Raw genomic sequence first — 27,707 nt, 5'->3', positions numbered from 1 at the left:
TCCTTGCAGTCCTCATCCTGCACTGGGGCTTGCCCTCCCATATTACCTCGGGCTCCTGAACATCAGGGACAGTGCCTTCCTTACATTTCTCGGGTAAACTCCACCTCCACTCCCCGGGTCATGCGGAGCCCACGGGGGTAAGCCGTGTGAGTGCCGAAGCCTGCCACTGTCTCGGCCCCAGCTAAGCCCGCTCCTGGCACGTTTGCCTCCACCGTGTCCGTGGAGGTGGCCGCACTCGGTGGGCAGGCTCCAGGGGCCGAGCCCTGGCCTGGGCCCTTGCAGCCCTGCTCAGTGAGAGCGTCGCCCTGCCCTGCCGTCCGAGGGGACTGCCTCTGAGTTGCTTTTCCAGGTGTGGTGATGGGGAGGCACCGCTTTGTGCCTCCTTTGTCACCTCAGACCCCTCAGGAGAGGAAGGATCCGTGCCCGTGGAGCAGGCACCTTCCGATGGGTGGCCGGGAACGTCCCCGTCCGTTCCTTCAGCGCGTTGTGGTCCGCGGATTTGGGGGTGGGGAAGGTGCTCACCTCCAGTTCCCTGGCAGCGTGCCCACTAATGATGAATGCCATTATTGGATGGGCAGGCTGTACCTCAGACCAATTAGGCCAGAATCTTTGGGGATGGCCCCGGGCGTCAGTGCGGTGTTTGAAAAGCACCCCAGGTAGACTCCAGCGTGCGGCCAGGGTTGAGAATCCCTGCCTTCGGTCAGAAGGAAGAACGCCGCTCCCGTTCTAAGCCCCAGTGGCCCTCAGGAGACCGAGTGAGACAGTGAAGGATGTGCGTTCACACATTTGCAGAAGGATCGCTGGATTCAGGGGAGAGTGTCCAGCAGCCAGGTAGTGGTCTTTGGGCCGGAAGGGCTAAGTAATGGGAGGGAATCCCAAAGAAAGAAAGCCCCTCCAGGTGCTGGCCGGAAGGTTCCAGTCTCAGCTTAAGGAGGATGATGGGGAGAAGGCCTTTAGAAAACCTCGACTCCGTTTACCTTGGAGAGTTGGCGATCCAAGGCACGAGGGTGGCAGGCAGGCCAGGGAGGGGAAGGAAGGAAGGTTACAGGGGCCCCATGGCAGAGGGCTCGACCTTCTCGAAGCTGCTGGCACTGTATGACGTTGGCTCTCTTCTAGCCTTCGCGTCAGCAAGGTCATGGTCCCCTCGCCGACTCTGCATAGCTCAGGAGGAGGGAGACCAGGCCCTTCATCAAAGATGCCACCAAGTAGGACTTGGCAGATACTGCATTCAGCACAATAAAAGCAGAGGGGAAAATGACTGTTTTTTTGCCTCAACACAAGTTTTATTATACCAGCTTTCATTATAAAAATGTTACAGTTTGGGGTATGTGTTTATTACATAAACAAAGTAGTTACTCTGATCCTCACCATCTTTCAAACCAGAGTCTCAAAGGGAATTTTATTTACTAGATTTAAAGCCATGGAACAATCGTTTCATACGATTGCCTTATAAGCATAGGAATAATTCAGGGAAACATAAAACTCTCCGCTTTCTTTCCTCCTCTTCCCTGCTGAATCTTCCCAACTTGGAGATAGGCACAGCCTTACACCAAAAACGTTAGCTCTTGCAGCTGATAGACCGGACGTGGGTACACTTAAAAGGGATAGTGTGGTGGTCTTCAGGGAAAATGGAGCATGGGATTTGAGCTTCAGGCTCCTGTCGCAGTCAGCCTGCCGTGTCCTGGGGGCTTGGGCAGCTTTGAGAGCCATTTATGCTGATCTGGCAAAGCTCTCAGGGCCCAGACCCTTATGCCAGTCACAGGCCAGAGACCCAGCAGCTACTGCCATTGTGTATGCCCAGACCGCTGGGCATTCATATTTCCCAGAAGCAGCACTTTCTTCTCCTTCTCCTTCTCCTTCCCCTCTTTCTTCCCCTCCTTCTTCCCCTCCTTCTCCTCCTCCTTCTCCTACTCGTCTCCTTCCTTCTTCTTTTTTTTTTTTTTTAAGTAGGCTCCATGCCCAACATGCGGCTTGAACTCACGACCCTGAGATTAAGAGTCGCGTGCTCTACCGACTGAGCCAGCCAGAAGCGAAACTTTCATACCAGTATGAATATCAGCTTAGGTCTCTTTGTGCATGCCTGGGAACTCCGCATTCAGAGGAAACAAGGTGTAGGCTGCTACCATCTTATGGCAGAATCGGTTTTGTCCATTTTGGGGGGTGTTTCTTATTTTTAATTAATTTATCACATTTTGTGTTCACTTACTTGAGATTTTAAACTTGCTTTCTATTTCTTAAGTTGAATGCTTAGTTTAAAAGATAGATCTGAAAACCGAGAGCTATAACTTTACCTCAGGAATACAGCTTTGGTAATTTCCATTGGTTTTACTATGTGGGCTTATCGTTATGAGTTTCATCCTCTAGATGGTTAGTTGGAGAGGCAGCATGGCGTGGGGAAAATGGGCTTTGGTGTCTACCAGATCTGGATGTGAATCCTTACTCGGCCATTTATCAGTCGTGTGATTGCAACTTCCTTATTTCTAAAATGGAGATGGTAATATCTGCCTTTCGTCTTCCCTAAATGAGGATGAAGTGAAAGCATGCAGGCAGATGACTTCGCATAGTACGCTTAGTAGCTACTCCATCCATAGTAGCTATGAATAAGCATCATATTCAAAATAATATGCCTTTGGCACAGGCAAAACTTTGTGGCTGGGAAGCTGTTCTCCATTTGCATGTCTTAGGCAGAGGGCCAGGACAGTGGGTGTCCTTTCTGGATCAACCCACTTATCCTGATGTCCTCCAGAGGCACTAGCAGATGGGACAGGAAAATACCAACTGGGTACCTAAGGGAGGGCCTGCAGCCAAGTGTTCCACTGGATTGAGCAGGCTGAGATGAGCCAGGAAAAAACTCGGCACGACACAAAAATTCACCATTGAAAAATTCCTCAAGTTTCTCAGTCCCTGTCTCTTGTGGAGTATTCCTCAGTAGAATATTTGAACTCTTCTGTCCCAGACCTGGCCTCTTTCCCAGCTACCCAACTGGGTTACTTCCCACTCCGCAGGGCCTTGACTACTGGTCTCGTCCGTGAAGGAGGCAGCATTGGGGGGAGCTAAACTCGATGAACCAGCATCTTTGCCGGCTTACTGGGCTCAGCTGCAGGCATCAAGCACGACCAAGACACAGTTCTGCCCCCGGGGACTTGCAAGTCGGGAGGATACTGATGTGTGAGCACCCCTCCTGGGGTGGTGTGGCAAGCCAAGTGAGCCTGCTGGAGGGGACTCTGGACTGACTCTGTTAGGGTAAATAAGTTAAGGTGTATCAGGTTTGGCGTGGATTTTTGTTTGTGGGGTTTTTTTGTTTGGTCTTATTTTGTTCTATTTTTAAGAACATGATAGAATGAGCTCACTCTGCTGATCTTTACAACTAAAAAAGAAAAAAAGAAAAAAAAAGTATCTGGTCTCTAAAACCAAGGGAAACATCTTTGATAGAGCCAATATTTTGCATAAAAATAAAGACTATTTGCTTTGGACTGATTCTTACCTTCTCTAAGTCTGGGGGGTGGGGAGGCAGAGAAGAGAGTAAGATCAGGAAGGGATAGGGCTGCACGAAGCTATAGACAACTATAGTCTGCTGCCCACACTGTCTCTATCTGACACAACCCCTCTGTGTGTAAACTTGGGCAGAAATTACTTGTCTGTGTTCAAGGCAGAGTTTTCTAGTCTTCTCTAAAGTCCGTCTGTGCTTCTGAATATTCTCTTGGATAGCATGGCTCCCTTCCTCCTGGGTACCTCCTTTTGGGTCAGCAGGAAGACTGAGAAACTCCACTTTCCTGAGGGGTGCTGGCCTTGTGTGTGGCTATAACTCCTTGACCTTGAGTGTGGTGACAACCACTGGTTCCCAAAATGGTAGAAAGGAGATGCAGAAGGGAATGAATCTCAGCTATATCCTCTCACGACTGAAACACAGAACTGGTTCTTCAGCATCCAGAGGCCAAATGTCAATAAGGGGAAAGATGCAAATGTTTCCTCAGCTTTGAAGAATGGAGGCCTCTCAGGAATGTTATCTGGGCCGCTTTCTTGCCTCCACCCTACAGTGGCACAAAGAGGAAGTTTTGATTTATTCTTCAAGATAGAGTAGTAAATCACTCTTCTCTCACTGCCTTGTCTTTGTGTTATGCTTGCCATGGATGGCATTTGGCCATTAACAACTAGGTTCCCTCTTCCATCTAAGTTTTTATCCCCGGAAACCTTCACCAGCAAGTTAGGGCTGGATGATTAATTTTGAAATAAGGATGTGCTTGAGAACAGGCCAGGGGCACACATCAACAGCCACAGAGCCCCTGGCTTAAATGACGATAAATTACTCATCCCAACTGATGCAGCCCTGTAGCTCCTGCTCTGAAAGCCAGGGGTAATGAAGGGAGCCACAGGTTTCTAGTACTTTCCACACCTACCTTGGAAAGCAAGGCAAAATGGCCACCTGGGAGAATTAAGATAATTGTATGTTGAGTGCTTTTCCTTGCAAAGAAGTTGATTTGTAGCTTCTCTTGATTAGCCTTTCATTCTCCCCACCGCCCCCCAGCCCCCGCTCCTCTTTTCTTGGCATTTAGTTGCTGCTTTAAAAAAATTTTTTTCACACAAAAGACATCATGGGTAAGAAGAGATTTTATTTTGAAGAACAATGATCACATTAACAAGGTGACAACAGATAAGCTAAAAGTCACTCCATTTTCTGCCGGGGAAAAATGTTCTTTGCCACCAAATCGCATTCTGCTTCTCTTTGTGTACTCTCCTTTTATAGGAGGGTGGCAGGCCCAGCCACTGATGGACTCAGAAGGAATAGCTGGGAGATAAGATACACCCTTGATTCCTATAAGAAGGGAAGCTTTTGAGTTCAGTGACAAAAAAGTGACTTCCTGTTCCCCAACATTCTTGTGTGTGGAGCTCTCTGTAGAACAGTGACATTTCTCTGCCCTTGGTCCAGAGTATCAAGTAGAAAATAACGATGAAACCTGAAACTTGGGAAAGCCCCAAAATCCAGTTCATTGCAATTTAATAGATGTCTAGGCCTGGGGCAGATTGTAGGGGTACAGAATCTCCCTACATCCTGCCATGTATTTGGGTCAAAACTGAGGACTTTCCCTACCTTTAAGGTATTAGAGCTACATCCAGAGAACCAACCTAATGTGTGTGACTACACCTCCAGGTGTCTAGAAAAAAGGGATGGAGGGAGGGAGGTAGTGACGGAGGGAGGGAGGAAGGAAGGAAGGAAGGAAATGAAAAGAAACAGACTTCAAAACAGTCAAAGAAAAACTGAATGGGGGATGGAGGAGGTGAAGAGGGAAAGGAAGGAAGCTTCCCGAAGGAGGTGAGATCTGAGCTAGGCTCTGATGGATGGGGAGGGATTTTGTTAGCCAGAAGCCTTCTGGGGTGTTACCTCTCTAAGCTGCACTTTGTTCTGCAAAATCTCCTAGGCCTGTTGTGAAGGCTGGATGGCGTAATAAAACCAAAGCACAGAGCACAGTGCTTGACACAGGACAGGGCCCGAGTGAACGTGTGCTGCTGCCATCGTCCTCATTAGGGGACGGGGTTGGAGGTGTGTGAGCAAAGCCTTCGGGGTCCTTCGGAGGCCGCTGATGCCGTCTGTCACCGGCAGTAAACCTCTGTTCCCTCTACTCTTACCCCAGTTTTTCTGAGGCTGATCCTCATCGTTCATATGTTGGCATACTTTGGTCAATATCAGTTCACCTCCAGCAAAATGAAAGCAGACTCAACCAAGTATCAAAAGATGTTTTTAACCCTCCTCCATTTCTCAGTATAACGTCTTACACACTGGCTGATAATTTCAGTAGTGGGTGGGTGTCTGAGTGAAGGTGTAAATATAAAACCAATAGCTTCTGCTACCATTTCTCTTGGGTCTCTGTTTCCACCAACTTATTTTAGCAACTTCAAAAAATATTCACTCGGGGTATTTTTTTCTTCAAATCTGTTTATCCTCCAGTGGTTTCATGCAGATCACAAGGGAAAGGTGTTTCCGGAAAGAAGCAATGAAACTTATTTCTTCTAAAGTGTGGCAGTTAACATATAAGGCTAAGTACTTTTGCATCATAAATGATCAGTATCATGTGTTTGAGAGGAGCTGGTCCATTGACAGTTGGGGCTGAGGAGATTTGAGGCCCAGCGGTTGGGGAAGACCAGGATGCTAATATTAAAAGTCATTTAATGACCCCTTAGTATGTGCTCAGCAGGACTATGCTAATGACTCTGTCATAGTTGATCCCCAGTGCAACCCTCTGAGGCAGGCACAGTTGTATGCTTGTATCCTAGATGAGGAAAATGAGGCTTAGAGTAGTAACGTAACTTGCCCAAGATTACAGCTCAGATGTTGCAGAGGCCGGCCGTGGACCCAGGTCTGTCTGAGCCCAGATCCCAGGCTGTTTACCACCAGGTGAGTTTACCAAACTCAGTGCAAGGTGATATTCTACGGCCGCCATACAGGTTAAATGTCAAAAGACATGCTATGGCCTCCGCTACAGTCTCTGCTCAGATCAGCCGAAGTAGAAGGGAACTTAGTTTTGATTTGAGGGAGCAAAATCCCATCAGCGGAGATAGCCCCCACCAAAATATGCAACTGTAAGCTCAGAAGAGGTGTCAGGCAAGGGACAGAACCAAGAGCGTCCTATGTCTTGAGAAAAAAATGTCTTGGGGGAAGGTAAGGCCTTTTACTTTCTCTTTTTTTTTTTTTAAGATTTCATTTATTTATTTGACAGAGAGAGACACAGCGAGAGAGGGAACCCAAGCAGGGGGAGTGGGAGAGGGAGAAGCAGGCTTCCCGCCGAGCAGGGAGCCCGATGCGGGACTCGATCCTGTGACTCCAGGATCATGACCTGAGCCGAAGGCAGTCGCCTAACCGACTGAGCCACCCAGGCGCCCTACTTTCTCTTTCAATTCCCAATAATGACTCTAGAACTTTCTGCTAATTAACTTGACTGCCTGTCACTGATATATTTATTACTCAGCATTGTTTATCAATGATACGTTGTTCAAATATTCATTTCCTAGGAGAGGGTCGTAAATGTCTTCTGGGATCATAAAAGGTGATGGATTAACCAGTGCTGGAAGCTGTGGGAGCTCATGAACTGCCAGTGCAGATTTGCTCACATCGTTGCTTGGACGTATGGGCAGTTCCGCGCCAAGAGATGATGTTTTCCAGTGGGGGAAAGGATAGTTTGTCCCCTCATTTCTTAATTTCAGCATCCTGCTGAAGATGCTTACAGGGATTATACTTTATCTCATTTGGAGTTTCTGAGCAAAGTAACAAGTAGCAGAGATGATTACAGCTCTTCCTGGAATTACAAAACCCTATTTCTAAACGTCTCCCTTCTACACTTGGCCCTCTTCAGATCACCATCTGTGTTCCCGGGTGTCCCAAGGCCCCTTGGTCTGGAGAGCCAACCAAGCTGCACTGGACCAACAGCACCACCTGTTGGCTAGAACGGAGAAGTGTTGGACTCATCATCCTTCCTTGTGCTTTGAAATGATAATGCGTGGGTCTCTGAAATCCCCCACACCAGCCCGGTGTTCCAGGCTCACCAGATTGCTTACATTTTCTCATCACACCATGCCCTCTTACACACTTCCAGGCCTGTGCACCCTGTCCCCTCTCTAGAACGCTTTTATGACCTGTTTCACCTGGCCAACTTCTGGTTGGTTTGGAAGCCTGGACTTAAGCTTCACTTCCCTTGGGAAGCCTTTCCTGAAATCACCCAGGGTGATTCAGACTTCTCCCTTTCCATAGCCCATATGCTGTGCATGCCTGTATATCAGTATTACTTCCAAGGGCAGAGGACGAGCTAGTACCCCTGGGGGGATCTGAGCCAAAGGGTGGGGAAGGAGGACATGGGTACAGCTGGTTATGGCCCAAAACAGCCTTCTGTAGGCCTTAAGATTTCTTTACAATCCTGTGCATCATCCTAAACGTTCCTATAAAATTAGCACAATTCTCTACACTATTTAATATAAGATAATCTCCCCCCAATTATTGAGTAAAACCAGTGGTCCAGGAAGCTCCCTCAACATCTATCCTGTGGCTCCCTGAACCCCCAGGCACAACACAGTGTGCCTCGGGAGGACGTGTGAGTCCCCCTGAAAACCTTGTATGTAGTGTAGTATCTTTTTCGTCGGCCATTCTATGGGCTCCTTCAAAGTAGGGACTAGGCCTTTCATCTCTGCTATCATATTGCCTAGAGGATTTGGGGCACTCAAAAAATATTATTTCTCTGGAATGAGTGACTCTTTCTAGTGATATTGGTCATAAAGAAGCAGTCATTAATCCTCAGAGACAGATACTCCAGCTGTAGACCCAAGGTCTCTATCAGCCGACTACTCTTTCTCTAGTTAGTCTTACGTTTCATTGGGCGCCGGCATTTAAGGTTCATTTTTAAAACCATCTTCTTGAGTTCTGTTAACATTTATTCACTATCATGATACCGGTATTGTTTTCCACTCCCACTCACTGCAACTGCGTATCTCCCCAGCAATGTTATGGAGGAAATAAGTCTTAATGGGTAAACCTGGAACTCTAAACGCCATTTGTAACTCCTTTTCCATGGGAAAATGTGTCCTGAATCAAAACGAAAAACTTACAAATGAATTCTAGGACAGTCCAAGGCTGGAGATGGACTGTATTCGGGCGTCAAATCCCCACATCCTGCAGCTTCAGTACTGGGGCTTAGTGCCCACGGTCAGAGGGAGGGGGGAGGGAAGTCTAAAGCCAGAGACACAAAGTGACATCCCAGAATCACTGGAGTGGCCTGGGATGAGCTCAGAGTGCTCTTTCCCTGCAGTCTCCCAGGTTCTACCAGCAGCAGCAGCAGCAGCAGCAGCAGCAGGCCACCTTGGATGTGTAATAACCTTCCCAGGAAGCTAGAAAAAATCACTCTGCATCTCTCTGATTCTAGAACTGTCCCCTCTCCGAGACAAATGAACACCTGAACCATCTGTTGTCTCTCCTTTTAAAAAAATCAATTGAAAAAATCTTAAATATTTATGAGGGGAACCCTCTTACACTGGTGGTGGGAATGCAAACTGGTGCAGCCACTCTGGAGAACAGTATGGAGGTTCCTCAGAAAGTTAACCATAGAACTGCCCTATGACCCAGTAATCGCACTACTAGGTATTTATCCAAAGGATACAAAAAATACAGATTCGAAGGGGCACATGCACCCCGATGTTTATAGCAGCATTATCAACAGTAGCCAAACTATGGAGAGAGCCCAAATGCCCATCAGTTGATGAATGGATAAGGATGTGATATATCTATGCAATGGATTATCACTCAGCCATAAAAAGAATGAAATCTTGCCATTTGCCATGACATGGATGGAGCTAGAGAGTATTATGCTAAGTGAAATAAGTCAGGCAGAGAAAGACAAATACCATATGATTTCACTCATATGTGGAATTTAAGAAACAAAACAAATGAACATGGCGGGGAGAAAGAGAAAAACCAAGAAACAGACTCTTCTTTTTTTTTTTTTTTTTTTAAGATTTTATGTATTTATTTGACAGAGAGAGACACAGCGAGAGAGGGGACACAAGCAGGGGGAGTGGGAGAGGGAGAAGCAGGCTTCCCGCTGAGCAGGGAGCCCGACGCAGGGCTCGATCCCAGGACCCCGGGATCACGACCTGAGCCTAAGGCTGACGCTTAACCGACTGAGCCACCCAGGCGCCCTGACTCTCAACTCTAGAGAACAAACTGCTGGTCACCAGACGGGAGGTGGGTGGGGATGGGTGAGACAGGTGATGGAGATGAAGGAGCGCACTTGTTGGGATGAGCACCGGGTGATATGTGGAAGTGATGAATCACTAAATTCTACGCCTGAAACTAATATTGCCCTGTGTATTAACTAGCTGGAACTTAAATAAAAACTTAGGGGACCAAAAGAAATATTTATGAGTAAAGGAGCTCCTATGTGCAAAGCAGCTTTCTAACACATGACCTATTTATTATGAAATTATTCTTCGGAAAACTCCCACCGCTTCCCCTTTCTTCTTTTAGAAATTAATTACTCTAAACCCAAACTCTTCAAGAACAGGCTAAACCATGCCTCAGTTCTCCTCCACGTCACACTTGAGGTGATAAAACATGGTTAGAGGGCTTCTGACAAGAAGGGCGGATGTCTCTACCTGGCTTGAAGTGGAGCTCCTGCTGTACGCTAGGGACCCTTGATTCTCCCCACCTGGTCACTTTTCTTTCTGTTCCCTTTGACCCCATCTTCCCTCCTCATGGGGCATGTAATACTATTTTTTTTTTTAAAGATTTTATTTATTTGACAGAGAGAGAGACAGCGAGAGAGGGAACACAAGCAGGGGAAGTGGGAGAGGGAGAAGCAGGCTTCCCGCGGAGCAGGGAGCCCGATGCGGGGCTCGATCCCAGGACCCTGGGACCATGACCTGAGCTGAAGGCAGACGCTTAACGACTGAGCCACCCAGGCACCCCTGTAATACTATTTTTATGTCTGCTCCGATCTGAAAGTTTCGGTTCTGATTCCGCGTGGAAGGCAACTCATGGAGGTCCCAGCCTGGAGCCTGAATCCAGTGTCCTGGCCACATTCTCAGGTTGGGAAAAGCTGTTGGAAAGCAAGTTCAGAGACTGAACTGGGAGAAACTGCAAACACTGGTGTAGAGAGGTTTTGTGTGTTTTGTTTTGTTTTTTTTTAACTCATAAAGTGTTTCAGTAAAACATCCCCTCTTCTGGAACATAATGAGTACGTGTTTAACCACAAATGTAGAAAAACTGTTTAGGGTACAGACCAACATATTTTTTCAGGACTACAAAGAAGGTTTCTTCCTCTCTCCTTCTCCTTTATATGCTCCTTATAAAACCTTGCCAGAGTCAACTAAAATGCACCCCCTTTCATTACATACGTTTTTTCCCAAGAAGTAAAATGAACTACATTCATTCATTCACTCACTCAGCAGTGTAAATACCAAATGAAAAAAACCATAGACGTACAGATGTAAATACTGCCCCTGTAATTATTTTTTGTGTTTGTATAACTAGAGGGCACTGAGAGAAGAAAGAAATTATTCAAAGTTCAAAGGTTCCCAGATTTACTAAGAAAATAAGAAAAAACAAGCCCAAGCATCCACATGTGAAAAGAGCCGAACAATGAACTAATCGTTATTCACCAGCATTTTCTTCAAAAGAAACAGCTTTTGTTGAAACTGGTGAGAATTCCAAATGGTGAACATTTTTTTCCTATTAAATAAAGTTAGTAATTAATGTGGTGATTAAGAAGAGTGCAGGAGTTGATTTCATTCTGTTGAGACTGCAACGTACAGCCAAGGTTGAGAACCATTATTTCTTTCTTTCTCAGATAGTTCAATTTGGCCCTAATTTAGTTTGTAATTATTCCTTTCTTCCTTCTGAGGGTTCCCATCCATCTCTAAGTTTCCCCAAGTGTGTAGGAAGAGAAGGGTGGACAGCTCTTTCTCCCTCCCAGCTGTAGCTTGTGGATACCCTCCCTTCTTCGGACAGCATGGCCGCCGTTGTTGACCCTTCCGTAACTGACGCCACACGCTAACATCACTGTGGTTCTTCTTGCTCCACGGCGTTGCTCTTCTATCTCCTAGAGGGGTTCTGGGGCTATGCGTTGGCATTTATAGTCTTTAAGCACATCATCTCTCCTTCTCTTCCTTCCATCCACTGTTTGTCTCTTGAGGGTGGCTCTGGGCCACTCACCTTGGTGATTCTTTTCCCCAAACCGTGTGACTCCCCATCAGCCGGACAAGTCCAGGATTGGGGGGTGGGGTGGGCTTCTGGGACTGAAGGCTGTCTGTAGGAAGCCTCCCTGAACTGGCTCTTTCATGGGATGTAACTGAGATGATGTGACGACTTTGAGCTATGACAGTATTTGGAGCCATCAAAAAGGACTTATTTTGTTTTTATTTTAGTTCACTTCAGTTTATGGAATTTGTGTTCAAACCAGCAATTCTCAACCAGTAGTATTTGTTTTCGCATGTGGCTAGAAATTTATTTTAAATAACTTCCTTAGTTAACCTTTTCTGTGTAACAGGTCACCCCAATATTTAGTGGCTTAAAAATTAATGGGAGAGTCTGCTGCTCTGGGCTGGCTCACTTGAACTCTGCAGGGCTTGCTTTTTGTCTGTTGTCATTCATCTGGGGCTGGATGACCTAGGGTGGCCTTATTCACATGTCTGGGAGTTAGCAAGCTATGGGCCACAATAAGGGGAGCAGCTGGGCCACATGTGCCTCATCATCCAACAGGCTAGCCTAGGCTTCTTGGCACAGTGGCAGTAAGTGCAGGTAGGTACCAAGATCAGCAAAGCTGTAAGGCTTTTTGAGGCCCAGGCTCAGAACACATACAGTGTCAATTTCTAGCACATTCTGTGGGCCTAATCAAGCCGTAAGGCCTGCTCAGATTCCAGGCAGAGAAACACACTCCACCTCTTGATGGGAAGAGCTAACAAGTACCGTGGCTGTTTTTGACATCTACCATCATAACCAGACATCCTTATTTGCACATTTTGTAAATATATACATTAAAATAGATCTGGAGTTCTTCCACTAATAAGGTAACTCTCACTGGCATTCAAATAGACTTTATAAGTGGGAAACAAAGGGGAGGTAATTGCCCCCGGCCAGGACAGTGAGCAACCTATGTACAGACTATCTGTCAACCTATCATGTGGGTCGTGGCAGAAAAGGGTTGCAAACAGCTCTCCACAAGACAGTGTGGTGAGGCAGAGAGAGCATGAACCTCCCAAGCAGACACACACCTGAGTTCAAACTCCCATCTCCCCAACTTGTTAACAGGATGGCCTTGGGCAAGTAACTTAACCTCTCTATGCATCAGTGTCCTCAACCATAAAACAGGAACAATACCTAAGGCGTCCGGCTGTTGCGAGGATTAGAGGAGATTATGGTATAATGCCCGGCACATAGTAAACAGCCATGTCATGTTAGTTTCCGTCCCTGTCTCCTTAATTTTTTGAAATTCATGTGCAGTGGCCACAGTAACTCTCTACGACACAGAATCAAAGATGCCCAGTCCCTTTTCCTGCCAGATACTGGCTTTTCTTTTTCCACGTACAGCATATCTTTGAAAGATGACTTAGATACAGTCTTTTTCAACCTGGGATCTTGGCAGTGTTTGCAAAAACATAAGCTTACAGTTAACAATCCCAAAGTGATTCTTAGTTTGGGGGCTGCAAATTATTCACATTTTTGAGTTGTGTATAGCTTGTTTTTTCTTTATAGTCTGGATATATTGTGGAATTTTGGAAACCCACCATCAGAAAAGAAAGCTTTGAAAAAACACAAGTTGGGCAGCAATGGATGGGAATAATGTTCTCTCAGAGAGGATGCATTTACAGTGGATAAGGTTTTCAAACATATCTCAGAGCTCTAAGTAGTGAAGTTGGTCTTTGGGGGCTAGAGGGGGCCAGATTGGGCAAAACCTCTGCTTCTCCTCTGATGCATTCCATAGGGCTCCATTTTGGCTAAATCATCATAATTCCCACCAAGACAGCACAGAATGATAATGGTTTTATTTATTATTTTATATGCGTTGCCAGTATATGCAAAGCTTTATAGCTTGCCATAAATCGAGAGGGATTATCACAGCTGTTACTTATTTTAACAGGTCACAATACAGTAGTTTATGCCAGATGGTTTGGAGAATTTTGAGAGAGAAATTTCATACAGGCAGCCATAGAGGTACTAGCTTGGGTGGTTGCACCCGGAGATTATTTACATTTGTGATGGTATAAAATAGATATGAATAAGCACATAGCTCCTTATGAACGAGTGAGCCATTTTATAGCCCTGATTTCTTCTGGAAGACGTGGGGTCTCTTGTGAGCCGTGGTGGGGCAGTGGCAGGAGTAATGTGCTGCTAAGGAGAGATGGGAGATGAGGCTTAGCCAGCCCCTCCGCCAGGAAGGGGGTGTCCAACCTGCATCAGGGAAGTGAACTTTGGAGGCAAACCTGGATTTCCATCATCGGAGCCGAGAAGAATAAGGCAGGGAAGCCGCCCCCCCCCCCATAAACATAACGAGAGGGTGTGTGTGGTGGAGCGTAGAGCTGAAATTGGGATCCCCAAGGTCACAAACAAGGTCATTCTGGGGCAAAAAGTTTACCCAGCCTGCGCAAACCACAGAACAGAGCAATTATTGCTCTTGCAGATGCTAAAGTTTACGTGTAGAGTGATCAGTCCTGGATGATCAGCAGAAATGGGAAGAAAAACTAAGCACTGATGATCAGCAATCATTTCGGAAGGTATTTTTGGTGCCAGGTTTCAGAGAACAATAGACTTCCAGAATGACAGACCTAGAGAAAACCTGATAGATCGTCTCCACCCTCCTTGTTTCATAGATGAAGAAACAGACCAAGAGGATCATTTAAATATGGTTATCTTGGTTCTTCGATAAAAAAGTAAAATCAGACTGTGAAGGTATTTGGACTCTGTTGGCTTCCTCCATTCTGTCTCATTGATCTGCCCCACCAGTTCCTCTTCTGGGCCCTGCCTCATGCTGGGAGAGCACCACATCCCCACATATCAGAATAATCCAAAGACCAGGTCCGAAGCACAGCTTGGTTTTCTTGGTAAATCGTCCCAAGACATAAAGGTAATATCACCCCTGGAACAGGAATAAAATTATTTAGGCTTTTCAAGTCAATTCTTTTAGCTCCTCTAAGCTAGGAGCCAACTAATATCTGTCGGTGTCCACAGAATAATTAAGCAGAACAGGTGAGTTTAAAACAGATTTGGAGCATATAATGGGCTTAATCTATGTGCAGAAAAATCAGAAAGTGCCAGTATTTCGAAAGCTGAATAGCCCATGAATGTCAAGAGACAGAACTAGAACCTTTATTATGGATTCCCCCAAGATGACTAGTAGAAAAATTGAAAGTTTGTAGGCTAGATAATACTGAAATGCCCCCACTGATTCCAGAGATGCTGAGCTTCCAATAACTTCAGCTCTCTGGAACACAGCACTAAGCCTGAAAGTAAGTGAAGGGAGCTGCCCAAGGCTGCAGATAGTTGTCAGCAAGCCCGTGCACTTTATTAAGAACCTTGCTTAGGTTCTTGCTCAGACCATTAGTAACTCTTGTTTAATGAACAGATTTACCCAGCCATGGTGTCTCTTTTCTTCAGCTCACTGCGGATTCAAACCATGGGGAAGGAGCTAGAAGGAGGGTGAGAGAGGAATGACAGTGGAGAGCGAAATACCAAGGAAAGAGCTTGGAAATCCAAAAAGGAGTCTTTGAAATGTGTTACCATAGAGACCAATAATAAGCCTTCCTAATAAAGACCCTAAGTAATCACCAAAGCATTAAATTGTGTTTCGTATCATCTGATTAAAAAGATAGGAAAGTGAATTGTTCAAGGTAGGCTCAATTCTGGTAAGAAAATCCCCAACATTTCAGAGGCTTATTTCTCACTTACCCTGGAGGCTAATGCAGGTCAGCATACAGTCATTTGGGTACCAAGGCTCCTTCTGTCTTGGGGTTCCAGCACCCCACAGAGCATCTGTGTCTAGCCAGCAGGGGAGAGAAGGGAGTATGTGTAGGAACGGGTAAGAGTTTTTAGGGACCAGGCCTGGAGGCCCACACGCCTTTGCCCCCATTCCATTGGCTCGTACTCAGTTACATGGCCACACCTAACTGTAAGGGAGGCTGGCTGTAGGAGAAAGAGACCATCTGGTGAACAGCTAACTAGTCCGTTTCTTCCAGGGAAAGTGTAAGATATGCTTTAAAATAACAAGGAGCTCCAGGAAACTGCTCGTGGTTGGATAAACTTTGAGTTCCATGCAAAATCACCTATGGGGACTTCCGTATTTCCTGGCAGTACCAGGTAAAGGAAGTATAGATAAGTATCTACACATAGGCTGACAAACCATGGCCCGCGGGCCAAATCTCACCTGCTGCCTGTGATTGTGGATAAAGTTTTATTGGCACACAGCCGCATCCATTCGTTTAGGCCTTGCCTATGGCTGCTTTGAAGCTACACACCAAGAGCAGTGTGAACTGGTTCCAGCAGGGACGGCGTGGCCCACGAAGCCTAAAGCATTTACTGTCTGGCCCTTTACAGCGGGCCGAGTTTGCTGACCCCTGCTCTAGGTCATCGCTGTCCTAAGGAGGACACATTTGCAATTTTTTCTTCTTGAGACTGGGCATCCTTGGCTTCCAGTAAAAACAAGTAGGATACCCACTTGGACTGGGATGTAAACTCTGCCCTTAGAATGCCAGCTCCAGCAGGGCCCAGACTCTGCTCTCTCCCCGCCAGCACCGAGCTCAGTACCTGGCACCTAAGAGAGGTTCAGCAAGGGCTTCTGTTTGAAGCCTCAGCCATGGGAAGCATCGGGTGCGCTAGCCACCATCCAGGGGACAGGGAGCCCAGCAAAACTACAAGAGCATGCCGAGAAGACCTCCAGCACTTAGGAAGGAACTGCCTTTGTTGGCCTTTTATTATGCGCCAGGCACTGGCCTGGTGCTTTGTAGCTGTTCTTTTATTTACTCTTCCTAATAAGTCTGTAAATTAGGTATTCCTGTTTACATTTTACAAATGAGGAAACCAAGGTTCAGAGAAGTCAAATTATTTTCCCAAGGGCACACTGCGAAGAGGTGGAGGAGCTAGGATTCAAGCACAGGTCTTCTTGGGACAAAAGCCCAGGTTTGTTTTTTTTTTTCCTCTACACCATGGGAACTGCTAAAACTTCATTCAAATGCAAGCAATCTAGTTCTATCATTTATTTTCATCATCACTGTTTAAAACCACCTCAGTATTGTAAAGATCAACCTGAAGGGGAAGATGGGGCCATTTCCATTGCCTTACGGAGTGCTGCCAAGGCTCTCCCTTGGCAGAGCAGCCCTGAAAATCCAGAGCCAACACAGTTCAACTCTTGAGATGTAGGATCCGTGCCTTGGCCACCCGCTCCCTGTGATCTTGCCAGAGACGGCTGTAGAAGGTGGCCATTTTGCTCACCTAAACATCAATTCTCATTGCAAGGCCTGAGTAGTTTGAGTCACACGGTGGGGCTGCCCGAGTCCCGAGGGAGTGGGTCTGGGGCTTGCTAACACACACACACACCTCCAGACCTCACTGCGCACGGCTCCCAGGTGCTGTTCCCGCCACTGAGCCTCTGATGAGCAAGTCCAAGGGAAGGGCTTCCCTTTTCTTTTCAGCAGCTCTGACTGGCCTTCCCATCCACCCCCCACTTCCCATCAGTGTCCACTCCGTCAGGCCTTCCTGAAGTCTGAAGGGCCCAGGTCGGCCCTTGGCGGACAAAACTGTCCCCACGGACCTCTCAAGTGACATTTGGCATTCCCAGTCATGCCGCCTTCTTGAAACCTTTTTGCCCCTTGGGTTCTGAGACCGGGCCCTCCGTCCCTCCTCGTCTCCTGCTTCTCTGACTCGCCTCATTCTTTCTCTCTGGTGGCCTCTTTTCCTTTGCCTACCCCGCCCTTAAACTTCGGGGTTCACGGCTCGCTCCTCACCCTCGCTGGGGGAGTGGCCACAGCACTCCTTCCCCCCCACCATCCTTCCTGCGTTAGCCACACTCTCTCTTTCAGGGGGACTCCAGCCAGATTTTCTATCCTTCCTGGCGGCTGGCAACCCTCGGAGGAGGTTAGTGTGAGTGGGGTCAGAGGAGAGCAGCCAACCCAGACTAACTTGGGTTCGATGTGATATTTCATGTGACCACAATCATAATTCATAGTAATGCCAATTAGGAAATGCTCTACCAGCACGCATGCAAACCCTGTGATTTCTTATGACCTTGGCAAGTTAGTGTTTCACCACCATTTGTGATTTATGGAGGAGTCACGGGCCTCATGGACACAGTACTGCCCATGCATGTCAATCTGCCCAGGGCAGAAGCCTCCCTATTTGAAAAGAGACGACCTGGTCAGAAAATAGTCCAGTTTTCCTGAAATGGGTTTCTAAGGCCTGAAGACAGTTTACCAAAACCTGTGTCCCACAGGCCTCTTTGGATAATTTCATTCACTGGTTTTTTCCTTGTTATATATTGGGGTATATTCCAGATGTGTTGCAGTGGCCCTACATGGCTTTTTGTCTTCTGCATTCCGTTGTTATATATACAAGCTACCAGCCTAAGGCATAGGCACGCACTGCCATGGATTTTAACCCTGGTTCAACCCTGCAGCTGGCTTAGTAAATCACCCTTCCCTGGAGATGAGTTCATCACTGTGAAGGCATTGTCTTTGCAGTGTTTTTAGCCTGGACAGAGTGAGTTGTATCTAGGATGCAAGGTTTCGGCGACCAGAGATGAACAGGGGGAAGGGACGCAATGTGACAATTCGGGGGCTGCTCTAGTCCTGTTACACGCGGGCACCTGCTCCACGCCAGTCTCTGTCTCCCCTCTTGCCGGGGCTGGAGGAGTTGGCACGGTCGGCGTCCCTGATTCTTCAGCTGTTGGTCAGAGAGACTGGGGACAAGGGAGGTGAGAAAGGAGCCACGGGGGTGCGGTGCTGAGCAGCCGCGGTCGTCCAGCCTGTTGGTGATGTGCCGAGCCCACTGCCACTCCGGGCATGGGTAACACGCAGCACCAGCAGTCGCACTACCGGAGAAGCAAACGCACAGGTACCAGAAATCCGGATCCAGGATCCTCCGCAAGCCTTGGCTTGTCTAAGCGCGCAGGGCTCGCTTTGTGGCCGGCTCCCGCGCACCGCCGAGTTTGGGGCTGGGGGCTGAGTCCTGCAGCTCACTGCGGCTGGCGGCTGGCGGCAGGGGACGGATTATTTTTAGCAGGTTCCCTTTAGCCCAGCGGAGCCGGGAGATGTTCACGGAGCCGGGCGGTTGTCTGCAGAGCGTTGGTGCAATCGTGCCTGCTGCCCGGGAGGTTTGGCTGCCGCAGTCCCCTCCATTCACTGGGCTGTAAATCGAAGCTGTCTACACCGGCTAGGCGCTCGATCTCAGCGTGGCCCTGGGGCTACGTCCCGCCCAGGTCTCCCGGCACCTGATTTCCCAGTGGTCAATTAGGTGTCTCAGCCTGCAGCATTGAAGCAGTGGAGGGGCCAATGCCCCGGCTTTGATGGAGCGCGCCGTGCGCAGAGACCTCCCCAGTCGACTTCCTCATCAGAAGGCAGCATCCATTCATAATTCTCTCTCTGCCTGTGGAGCGAGTTAGGCTGGAGGAGCTGGGCATGGACTCCCGCGATCTCCCTTTTTGCATCTGAAGGAGAAACTAAGATAAAAGGCAAAAGGAAGAGGGAATGCGGTCCTAAGGCAACAAGGCGCTGGAAAGCCCCCCCCCCCCCCCCGAGAGGCCTCTCCTTTGCGGGGAGAGGGAGAAGAGGCATATCCTGAGCCCAGCGCCCCGGCCAGCTGCTGCTTCGCTGCGGAGCCGGCACGCATGCCTACCTCACCTGACGGCCGCATTCCCGGGGAGCCGGCGCTGGGCCCGGCGGCGCGCCCAGGGCGCACGGGCGGTAGGATCTCTGCACCGGGGGAGCGATGCGCGGGCGGGCTTCCCAGGGCCGAGCCCGAGCCCGAGCCCGAGCGGGCGCCCGGGGAAGCTAGCCTTGGCGCGGCGCCCCACCGCAACCCCCCGGGATGCTCCGCGACTCGCAGCCCAGGCCACTCGGGTGTGTGTGAGATGGGACCAGCCGGGGGGGGGGGGCGGGGAAGGGGTATGGGCAGGCGACATCATTTGAAACTAATTTTTCACACCTCTGGGTGGTGGGTGAACTTGGGGGACGGAGGGAGCAAGAGCCGCAGCCCTGCTGCGCGCCAGCCTAAGAGGAAATCGCCCCCCGCCCCCCGCCCCCACCCAGGTCTGAGAGTCAGGTCCCCTTGGCAGAGCAGAGTGAGGGTGAGCAGGCGGTCAAGGTGGACCGCGCAGAGCTCTGAGGGGCGGGGGCAACAGCTCCGTCTTTCAGGGGTCTTTTATTTTAAGCATATTGCAGCTGCAGCTTTGAAGTTTGCCGCCGCCACCTCACCCCTCATCCCGGGTTCTGGGGCGGGGTGGCACTTTTCCTCGCGGCTACCCAGGCCCTCACCAGCTGAGTGGAGGGGGCTACGGGGGCTGCGGGGGCTGGTGGTGGGTTTCCTACAGGGGGCATGGGGACTCCAGGGCTCCGTGAGAGGGAGCGTGCCCTGAAGCTCAGCCGTTTGGGAGCTCCGAGGGCTGAGGGAGAAGTCCAGGATCCAGCCTGGTGCTCCATCCTGTTTTGCTGCCCTGCCACTTGGTGTTGGGTGACATTTTGCCTGTGCAGGGGTCTCACTGTCATGGAGCGGGCTGTGGTGCTGTGAGGCAAGTGGACTGTTAGGATGAGCTGCAAGAGAGAGGCGAGAGAGCTGGAGCTCTTCCTTTTGTGGCAGTGTTAACCCTATGGAGCCTGCCCCCTTGACACACCTGTCCACCTGGGTCACCGTCTGTGGGCATGAGTGGGGCTGCGTGGCCGAAGAGCCCCGCCAGGTCTGGTGGTCCAAAGCCGGACCTGCCCGGGGCATGCCAGGCCAGGAATGTGTGGGTGGTAAAAGAGCGAAGCCCCAACTGGTGCCCCCTTAAGGGAAGGCGAAGCAGGCCCGGCCATGATGGTGCACAGTGTCGTAGCCAGAGTGTGTGGTCTGCTCTTGAGTTTGGGAGCTCTTGTTTTATGAGGTTTTGGTTTTGCAGTTTTGTACCTTCTGGTCACCCGTTTGTTTTTCACAGCTGCTTGTGAGCAAGGCAAAGATAACAGCCTCTAAAAATAGCCCTGCGGATGGAGATGCAGCTTAGCTTGACCCCACTATTACAAGAATGGGGTCTCCCTTCCCGGCTGTGTGAGGGTGAGCCGAACTTGGGCCGCCAGACGGCATGAGACCAGGTCCACACATCCTTCAGGGCAGTTCAGCATCTCTTCTCAGGGCAGGGCAGGGATGCTGTGGTGCTGGTCTGTGTGAGAAGGGCAGGAGCTCCTCCGTTCCTCTGTGAGGCCCAGAGCAACTGGGCTGCAAGATTGGGGGATGGAAGCCCAGACAGGGACCCCTTCCCCACCCCCAGCCATTGACCTCTGCAGCTTTACATTCCCTAGGAGTTCCACCTAGCCATATATACGGGGCTTCTGCCTCTGTACTCCAGGGGCCCAGCAGGCCACTCCCCTCCCCCCGAAGGAGTCGGGCCCAGAATACAGAGGGACCAAAAGGTCCACGGTGGCACCTGCGTCATATTCCAGCTTCCTCAGTGTAGACAGTAGCTGGGGTGCCACTCTTTCCTTTCCAGGTGGAAACCCCTGGACAACTGAGTGATGAGCCTCTTCCTGGTAATTGGGAGGTGCCCGTTATGTCTCAAGGGGGCTGCCCCCCGCTGATGGAGAAGGTGCCACACGGAATGGAGCCAGGAAGGGACTGAGGACTTTCTAGTGGTCGTAGTGGATGGCGGGAGCCCTGGTCTTCTCCTGTGGGTCGTGGATCCTGGGAGCCTGCTCGGCCTCTCCCATTATTTATTTTCAAAAGCCTTCATTTCCCCCATGTTCACCTTTTCTTTGGAAGCAAAGGTGGCAAAGTCCAGCTTGAAGAAGAAAGGCCCCCTCTGCTCTTGATTGATTGAACTATGGTATTTTTTTGTTTTTGAAAAATGCATTAGTAATTGCTGAAAAAGGTAAATGCCTAATTGTCTACAGTGAAGGAAACAAACTAAAGAGCATGGGAATCTAGGAGGGAAGGTGTGAATCCCCATCACCAGTTCTCTAATTCAAGATAGAACCTACCAGGTAATCCTCTCCTCCCTTCCAAAGTGAATTTTGATTTTTAAAAGTTCACCTTTATTTTCTGTAGATCATAAATATCATCACTGGGCAAATATTAAGATAGAGAGCTTGATTTGGGGGGAAGGAAGAGACCAGGAAACTGAAAACCCCTCTGAGAAATGCCTCATTCCTCCAGTCATCTAGTAGAGACTTGAAAACAGTTGGTAGTTTATCTTTAAAATGTTCCCGCCATCTTCGTGTTCCCTACAGAAGAAGATGCGAAAGTACCGCTGATTCAATGTAGCCAAAAGGCCTAAAGCAACAGGAACTAACTCTTAACACAGAAGAGTAGATGGGAAGACCAAGAGTTGGGATTCAGATTTTACAAAAATGTCATCCACTTTGCTCTGCCTGTAGCAAATAAGAGGTCAACAATCCCTTGCTCTTACACAAAAAGGGGCTGCTTCCTCTTGAAGTTCACAACCTGAACCAGCAATCAACTAGAGACACTGAGCATATTGGTCAGCGAAGGCCAAATACTCTAACAAGCCCCAAATCTCAGGAGTTTAACACAACGCAGTTTATTTCTTACCACATAATGTCTAATCAACTTTTGGCTTGTAATGATAAGGAATCTAGTCTTCTGCCTTCTTGTGGCTCTACTATCCCATAGGGCCTCAGAATCCTTCCTGGGTTCCTCTGCATCTAGCCACAAGAAGGGGATAAAGAGGGCATGGAGGATTGTCTGGAAGTAGCGCACCTCCTCTGCACCCACATTCCGCTGGCCAGAACTCAATCACATGGCCACGGCTACCTGCAAGGGAAACAGGGAGATGTCTGTGCCATGGCAATAAGCCCTCCGGCGTGAAAGACACCCTTTTTTTTAGCTCTACTCTGTGATTTGGGTTTGGCTCTGGACAAGTCATGTAGCTAAATACAGATCTCCACCTTAAAAATGGTGGTAATTCCACCTGCCCTTTCCTGCCTCACAGGGATTTGGAAAGGTACAGAGATATAAAAGGCTCCTAGAGGGACCATCTGGTCTAGCCTCTTTAGGCAAGGTCATTGTCATTATCCTCATGTTATAAATCACTTGCCCAGTGTGACACAGCTAGTTTATGGCAGGGCTAGAATCAGAACCAGTTATATAGGATATAGTTTCAGAAGGCTGATATACGGTCTCTGGATATCCTTTCATTGTGTATAATCACTAGAAACAGCTATTCATATTATTTAAAATCCCTGTGAGATTTTTTTTCCTGTTCTTACTATAGAACCATTTATGGTCAGGCTTAGAATAGCGAGGTTGCTGGTCTATGTCCTGTACGTACATTAGCTCATTTAATCTTCACAATAACCCTGGGAGGTAGGGACTATTATTATCCTCACTTTAGAGATGAGGATGCTCAGGCACAGAGATTAAGTAACTTGCCCAAGGTTTTATGGATAACAAGTGCCAGATCTGGGGTTTGATCCTAGGCAGTTTGGCTCCAGAATCTAGCCCTGGATATTTTACTATACTACCTCTCTAATCTGGTAGACTCCGTGTCTAGCCCTCTCTGATGTGTCCAATCAGTGCCGAGCCTGATACTCAGGCTTTAATATTCGGAGTTTCTCAGTGAGTGACCTTGAAGGTCCACGACAGGGAGTCATTTGTAAATTTGCTGAGGCATGAATTTGAGCCCCAAGCATAGGAAATTGATACACAGGATTGCACTACTTCGAGGGAGCCCCATCTCCAACCCTCCAGCTCTGACAGGCCAGTGAGGCTTTTTTTTTTTTTTTTTTTCCTTTTAAAATTTTTGGTCTACTCGTCACTAGGTAGGCAGTAACTATTGTGAAGTAATAAAAATATTTATTTCCTTGCGAAAAGCAGCCATGGAATGAGAGAAGGACTCTCCAGTGCAAGGTTAAAAGGCACCTTGGTGATTTGGTGGGGGTTGGACAAGGTGAGCATAGTCACTTGACTCCAGGTAATTACTCATTAGGGTTGTTTTGTTTATTGCTGCATAAGAAACTACCCCAAAAAACATACTGGCTTAAGAAACAGAGCCCATCTATTGGTTCAAGATGCTGGAGTCTGGGATGAGCTCGCTGGGCAGTTCTTCTGCTAGTCTTGCTGGTAGTCAGCTAGTCTGTCACCTAGGGGCTAGGTTCAGCTGGGCTGCTGGGCGAGCTGCACTCCTCTTTCTGTGTTGTCTCGGGACTTCTCCCTCTCCAAGCAGCGTCCCCGCATGGTGTCTCCAGCAAGTTAACTGGACTTCTTACCTAGCCGATTAGGGTCCCCAAGAGTGTAAAGGCAGAAGCTTCCAGGCCCTCTCAGGGCTGGGCCTGTGACTTGTATTACTGACAGAATGAGCCAAGTCACGGGCCCAGCCCAGACTCCAGGACAGAGAAATTCACCAAGGGCATGAATACCAGGTGGTGTGGAAACAGGCTATCAAGTGGTGAAGTCTGAAGCTTCTATACTTACAAACTTGAGGATTCCCAAAGGTCTCAGGAGAAGATGACTGTACATTAAAATTTAGGTTAAATAAAATCCATTCCTTTCACCCCAGTGGAGAAAGACTGTTATATACGCTTGGTTCTTTCTCCATCCCCAAACTAACAAACCATCTATGTCTATGAAAGCCCTGAGGCTGTAGATTTCACTGCCCAAAAGGAAAGGGAACTGAAGTGTGTGACTTCTCTTGCGTCTCCCATACTCTGTCTCAAAGGTATCAATTTTTAAAAAGGTATCAGTATCCACCCTCAGACATAAACCGAGAATAATTTCTGAAAAATCAGTAGCATGCCTGTCGGATCAGGAGACAAGACTATTTCTGATCTCCATCTACTCTTCCCCAGCAAGTCACACATCCCCAGGTGACTTAGCACGCACAGCAGGCGCCCCCGGCTTTCCTCAGGAGGTAGAGCTGCATTCCTGCCCAAATGGGCTAGTGGGTTCAGTCTTTCAGGCTTCCATTTCAGATCATCTTCCCCAGGCCCTTCAGTCCCTGGAGTCTGCGGGGTACAGGGCTACTTTAATGCGCCGCCCACATCCCCCTTCCTCAGCAGCACTCAAGCACTCACCAGTCAGAGCTGGGCACTGTGGCTAACAGCTCACAGCCAAGTCCCTCTCTGGGAGCTGTCCTTGGCTCTAGAGAGCCACCTTGCCCAAGGTCACACCCCTTCCCAGGTCAGCACTGCTCCAGCAACTGGTCACCTTGCCTCAATTCGGGACAATTCTGCAGGGCCAAAGCAGCTCCAGAGCTCCTCCTTGGGACTGGCCGAGCCTTTGTCGTAACTGTGTCACGGCCACCTTCTCTCTCTGCCCAACCCTGCTTCATTCCTCTGTAGATGTTGACCCCAAAAGCATTTGTACTATGCTTCTTACACACCAGTGTCTAGTCAAAGTCTACTTCCAGGGTACCTGACCCGAGATAGGGGGCTTGTAGACTGGTTACTTACCGCCACACATTGGGCCACTGTGCATACACACAGAGAGAAGCAGGACACAGGACAGATCTTCCCCAAATTCTTCCAGCTGGCAAGAGAGGACGAGTACGTAAGCAACAATATGAGAAAATGAGCAAACATGATATAACAGTCATAAGTAAGTCTGATGCCTCAATGATTTTTTTTTCCCCTCCTCACTCTACCCCTCGCTAAGTTTCTCCCCCAAAAGTTTTTTTTTTTTTTTTAGGAGATGGGTGATTCATGACATTGATTATATGGTTAACAATTGCGCCTAAATGTTCTCCCACCTGATTATTTCTTCCTTTGGGCATGGCACTGGCAATCAAAATTTATCTTTCAAATTAAGGCTATAATTATATTTTGATAAAGATCTAGCAATTCAATGAGAATGAAATTTTGAGGGTTGCCAGGAAACGGATGACTCTGGGTTATAGAGAAGGGTTTGCATGCAGAATACTAATAGGCGGTTCAGCACTCTTATCTAGACCTTTCCAATAGCGTCTGATAATGCAGGCCCATCAAGTACTGTTTCTCTGCTATTATTCTAGGAGGATAAAAGCGATGAAAGATATAAGCAGGGTTTTATGAATGAAAAGGTGATTCATCAGATGTCTTTTGGTCTATCTCACTAGAGTTAAGAAACAGAGTAATAATTATGTGGTGTTACCACAAAATACAGGAGGCAAAAGCTTTCTCTTATTTCCTTGCCTCCTCTTTTATTGTAAATAAAAGCAAGATGTCTTAGATACTGGGTTATTGTTTTGTGTTGGGAGACAGAGACCTGCATTTGAAATGGTGTTGACTCCCAGGAAAATAGAAACAGTGGAACTGTGTATCATGTCATATTCTAATTTTTCTTTACCTTTCCTTTCCCTTTTATAGTCCGATTATTACTGATTCATTCATTCAACAAATATGGAGTCCCGAGATTTGTGTGGGTCCTGCTGAGGGATCTAAGAACGTTTAAAGTGGATAACCATGTACGGAAATAATAAAAAAAATACAGTACAGTAGCGCACCCAACATAGTGTTTTGGGGAGGGGTTGGGGGTAATTTTTTTATTGAAAAAATTGAATTGCATTTATATATTGAATATAACTTAAACACAATTGAGCTATATACAGGCCTTAAGGGTTGAGTTCCATGAGCTCTGATGTACACATATTTTTTTTTTTTAAAGATTTTATTTATTTATTTGAGAGGGAGAATGAGAGAGAGAGAGCATGAGAGGGGGGAGGGTCAGAGGGAGAAGCAGACTCCCCACCGAGCAGGGAGCCCGATGTGGGACTCGATCCCGGGACTCCAGGATCATGACCTGAGCCGAAGGCAGTTGCTTAACCAACTGAGCCACCCAGGCGCCCTGATGTACACATATTTGTAACCACCTCCTGAAATAATATATAGTACCTTTCCATCACCCCCAAAATTGTTAGTACCTCTTTCTAGTCTTCCATCCACTTTGGCAACTATTATGCTGATTTCACACAGATTAGATTTGCCTGTTCAAGAGCTTCATATAAATTGAATCATACAGTATGATTTCTTAAAGATTTGTTTAAGAGCGAGCGAGTGCAGGGGGAGGGGCAGAAGTAGAAGAGAGAGAATCCTCAAGCAGACTCCCCACTGAGCATAGAGCCTGACACGGGGCTCGATCCCAGGACCCTGAGATCATGACCTGAGCCAAAATCAGGAGTGGGCTGCTCAACCAACTGAGCCACCCAGGTGCCTCTACAGTACGATTTTTAAAAAATGTCTGGCCTCAGGGCACTTGGGTGGCTCAGTCGGTTGAGCGTCCCACTCTTGGTTTCAGCTCAGGTCACGATCTCACAGTCGTGAGATGGAGCCCCGCATCAGGCTCTATGCTCAGCACAAGTCTGCTTGAGACTCTCTCTTCCCCTCCTCCATCCCCCCCTCAAATAAATGAATAAATCTTTAAAAAAATGTCTGGCCTCTTTCAGCAAAATATGTTTTAAATTTACCCATGTTGTAAGTATCAGTAGTTCATTCCTTTTTTTTTATTGCTGAGCAGTAATCCATTATAGAAATATACCTCAGTTTCTCCATTTCACTGGGCTGTTCCCAGTTTGGGGCTATTATGAATAAAGCTGCTGGGAATATGTTTGTACACATCTTTTTGTGGATTTATGTTTTCATTTTTTCTGGGTAAATAGGAATGGAATTGCTTAGTCATAGGGTACATGTATGTTCAGTTTTGTAAGAAACTGGCAGAGATTACTCCAAAATGACTGTACCATTTTACGCTCCCACCAGTAATTTATCAGAGTTCTAGTTGCTCTGTATGCTTGCCAGCACTTGGTGTATTAGCAGTCCTTCCAGTGGACATGAAATGGTATCTCACTGTGATTTTAATTTGAACTTCTCTGATGATAAATAGTGTTGAATATCTTTTTATGTGCTTATTAGACATTCATATTTTCTCTTCTGAAATGTCTAGTTCATCCCTCTTCTCATTTTTAATTGGGTTCTTTGTCTTTTTATTATTGATTTGTAGTAGCTCTTTATATATTCTGACTGAAAGTTCTTTGTTAGATACATGGATTACAAATATTTATTTCCAGTCTGCC

General features: G+C 47.8%; 1 protein-coding gene across 2 annotated transcripts in view; it reads left to right on the top strand.

Moving 5' to 3' along the window:
* Nucleotides 1-27,707, top strand: part of NHS (NHS actin remodeling regulator) — a 345,618-nt gene that overhangs the window by 238,803 nt on the left and 79,108 nt on the right. Inside the window, exon 1 of one of the 2 annotated variants that reach the window (XM_081809111.1) lies at nucleotides 18,863-19,578. The exons of the other annotated variant lie outside the window; for it this stretch is intronic. Coding sequence (XP_081665237.1) covers nucleotides 19,347-19,578 — 232 coding nt within the window. The 5' untranslated portion in view covers nucleotides 18,863-19,346. Of the gene's footprint in view, nucleotides 1-18,862; nucleotides 19,579-27,707 lie in introns of those variants that run through there. 2 annotated transcript variants of the gene reach the window in all.

The sequence above is a fragment of the Leptonychotes weddellii genome, chromosome X (assembly GCF_054177405.1).
Source record: "Leptonychotes weddellii isolate Sample4059 chromosome X, ASM5417740v2, whole genome shotgun sequence".
In the NCBI taxonomy this organism is placed as follows: Eukaryota; Metazoa; Chordata; class Mammalia; order Carnivora; family Phocidae; genus Leptonychotes; species Leptonychotes weddellii.
The sequence above is the reverse complement of the archived record's forward strand: the minus strand, read 5'-3'. Positions and strand labels throughout refer to the sequence as shown.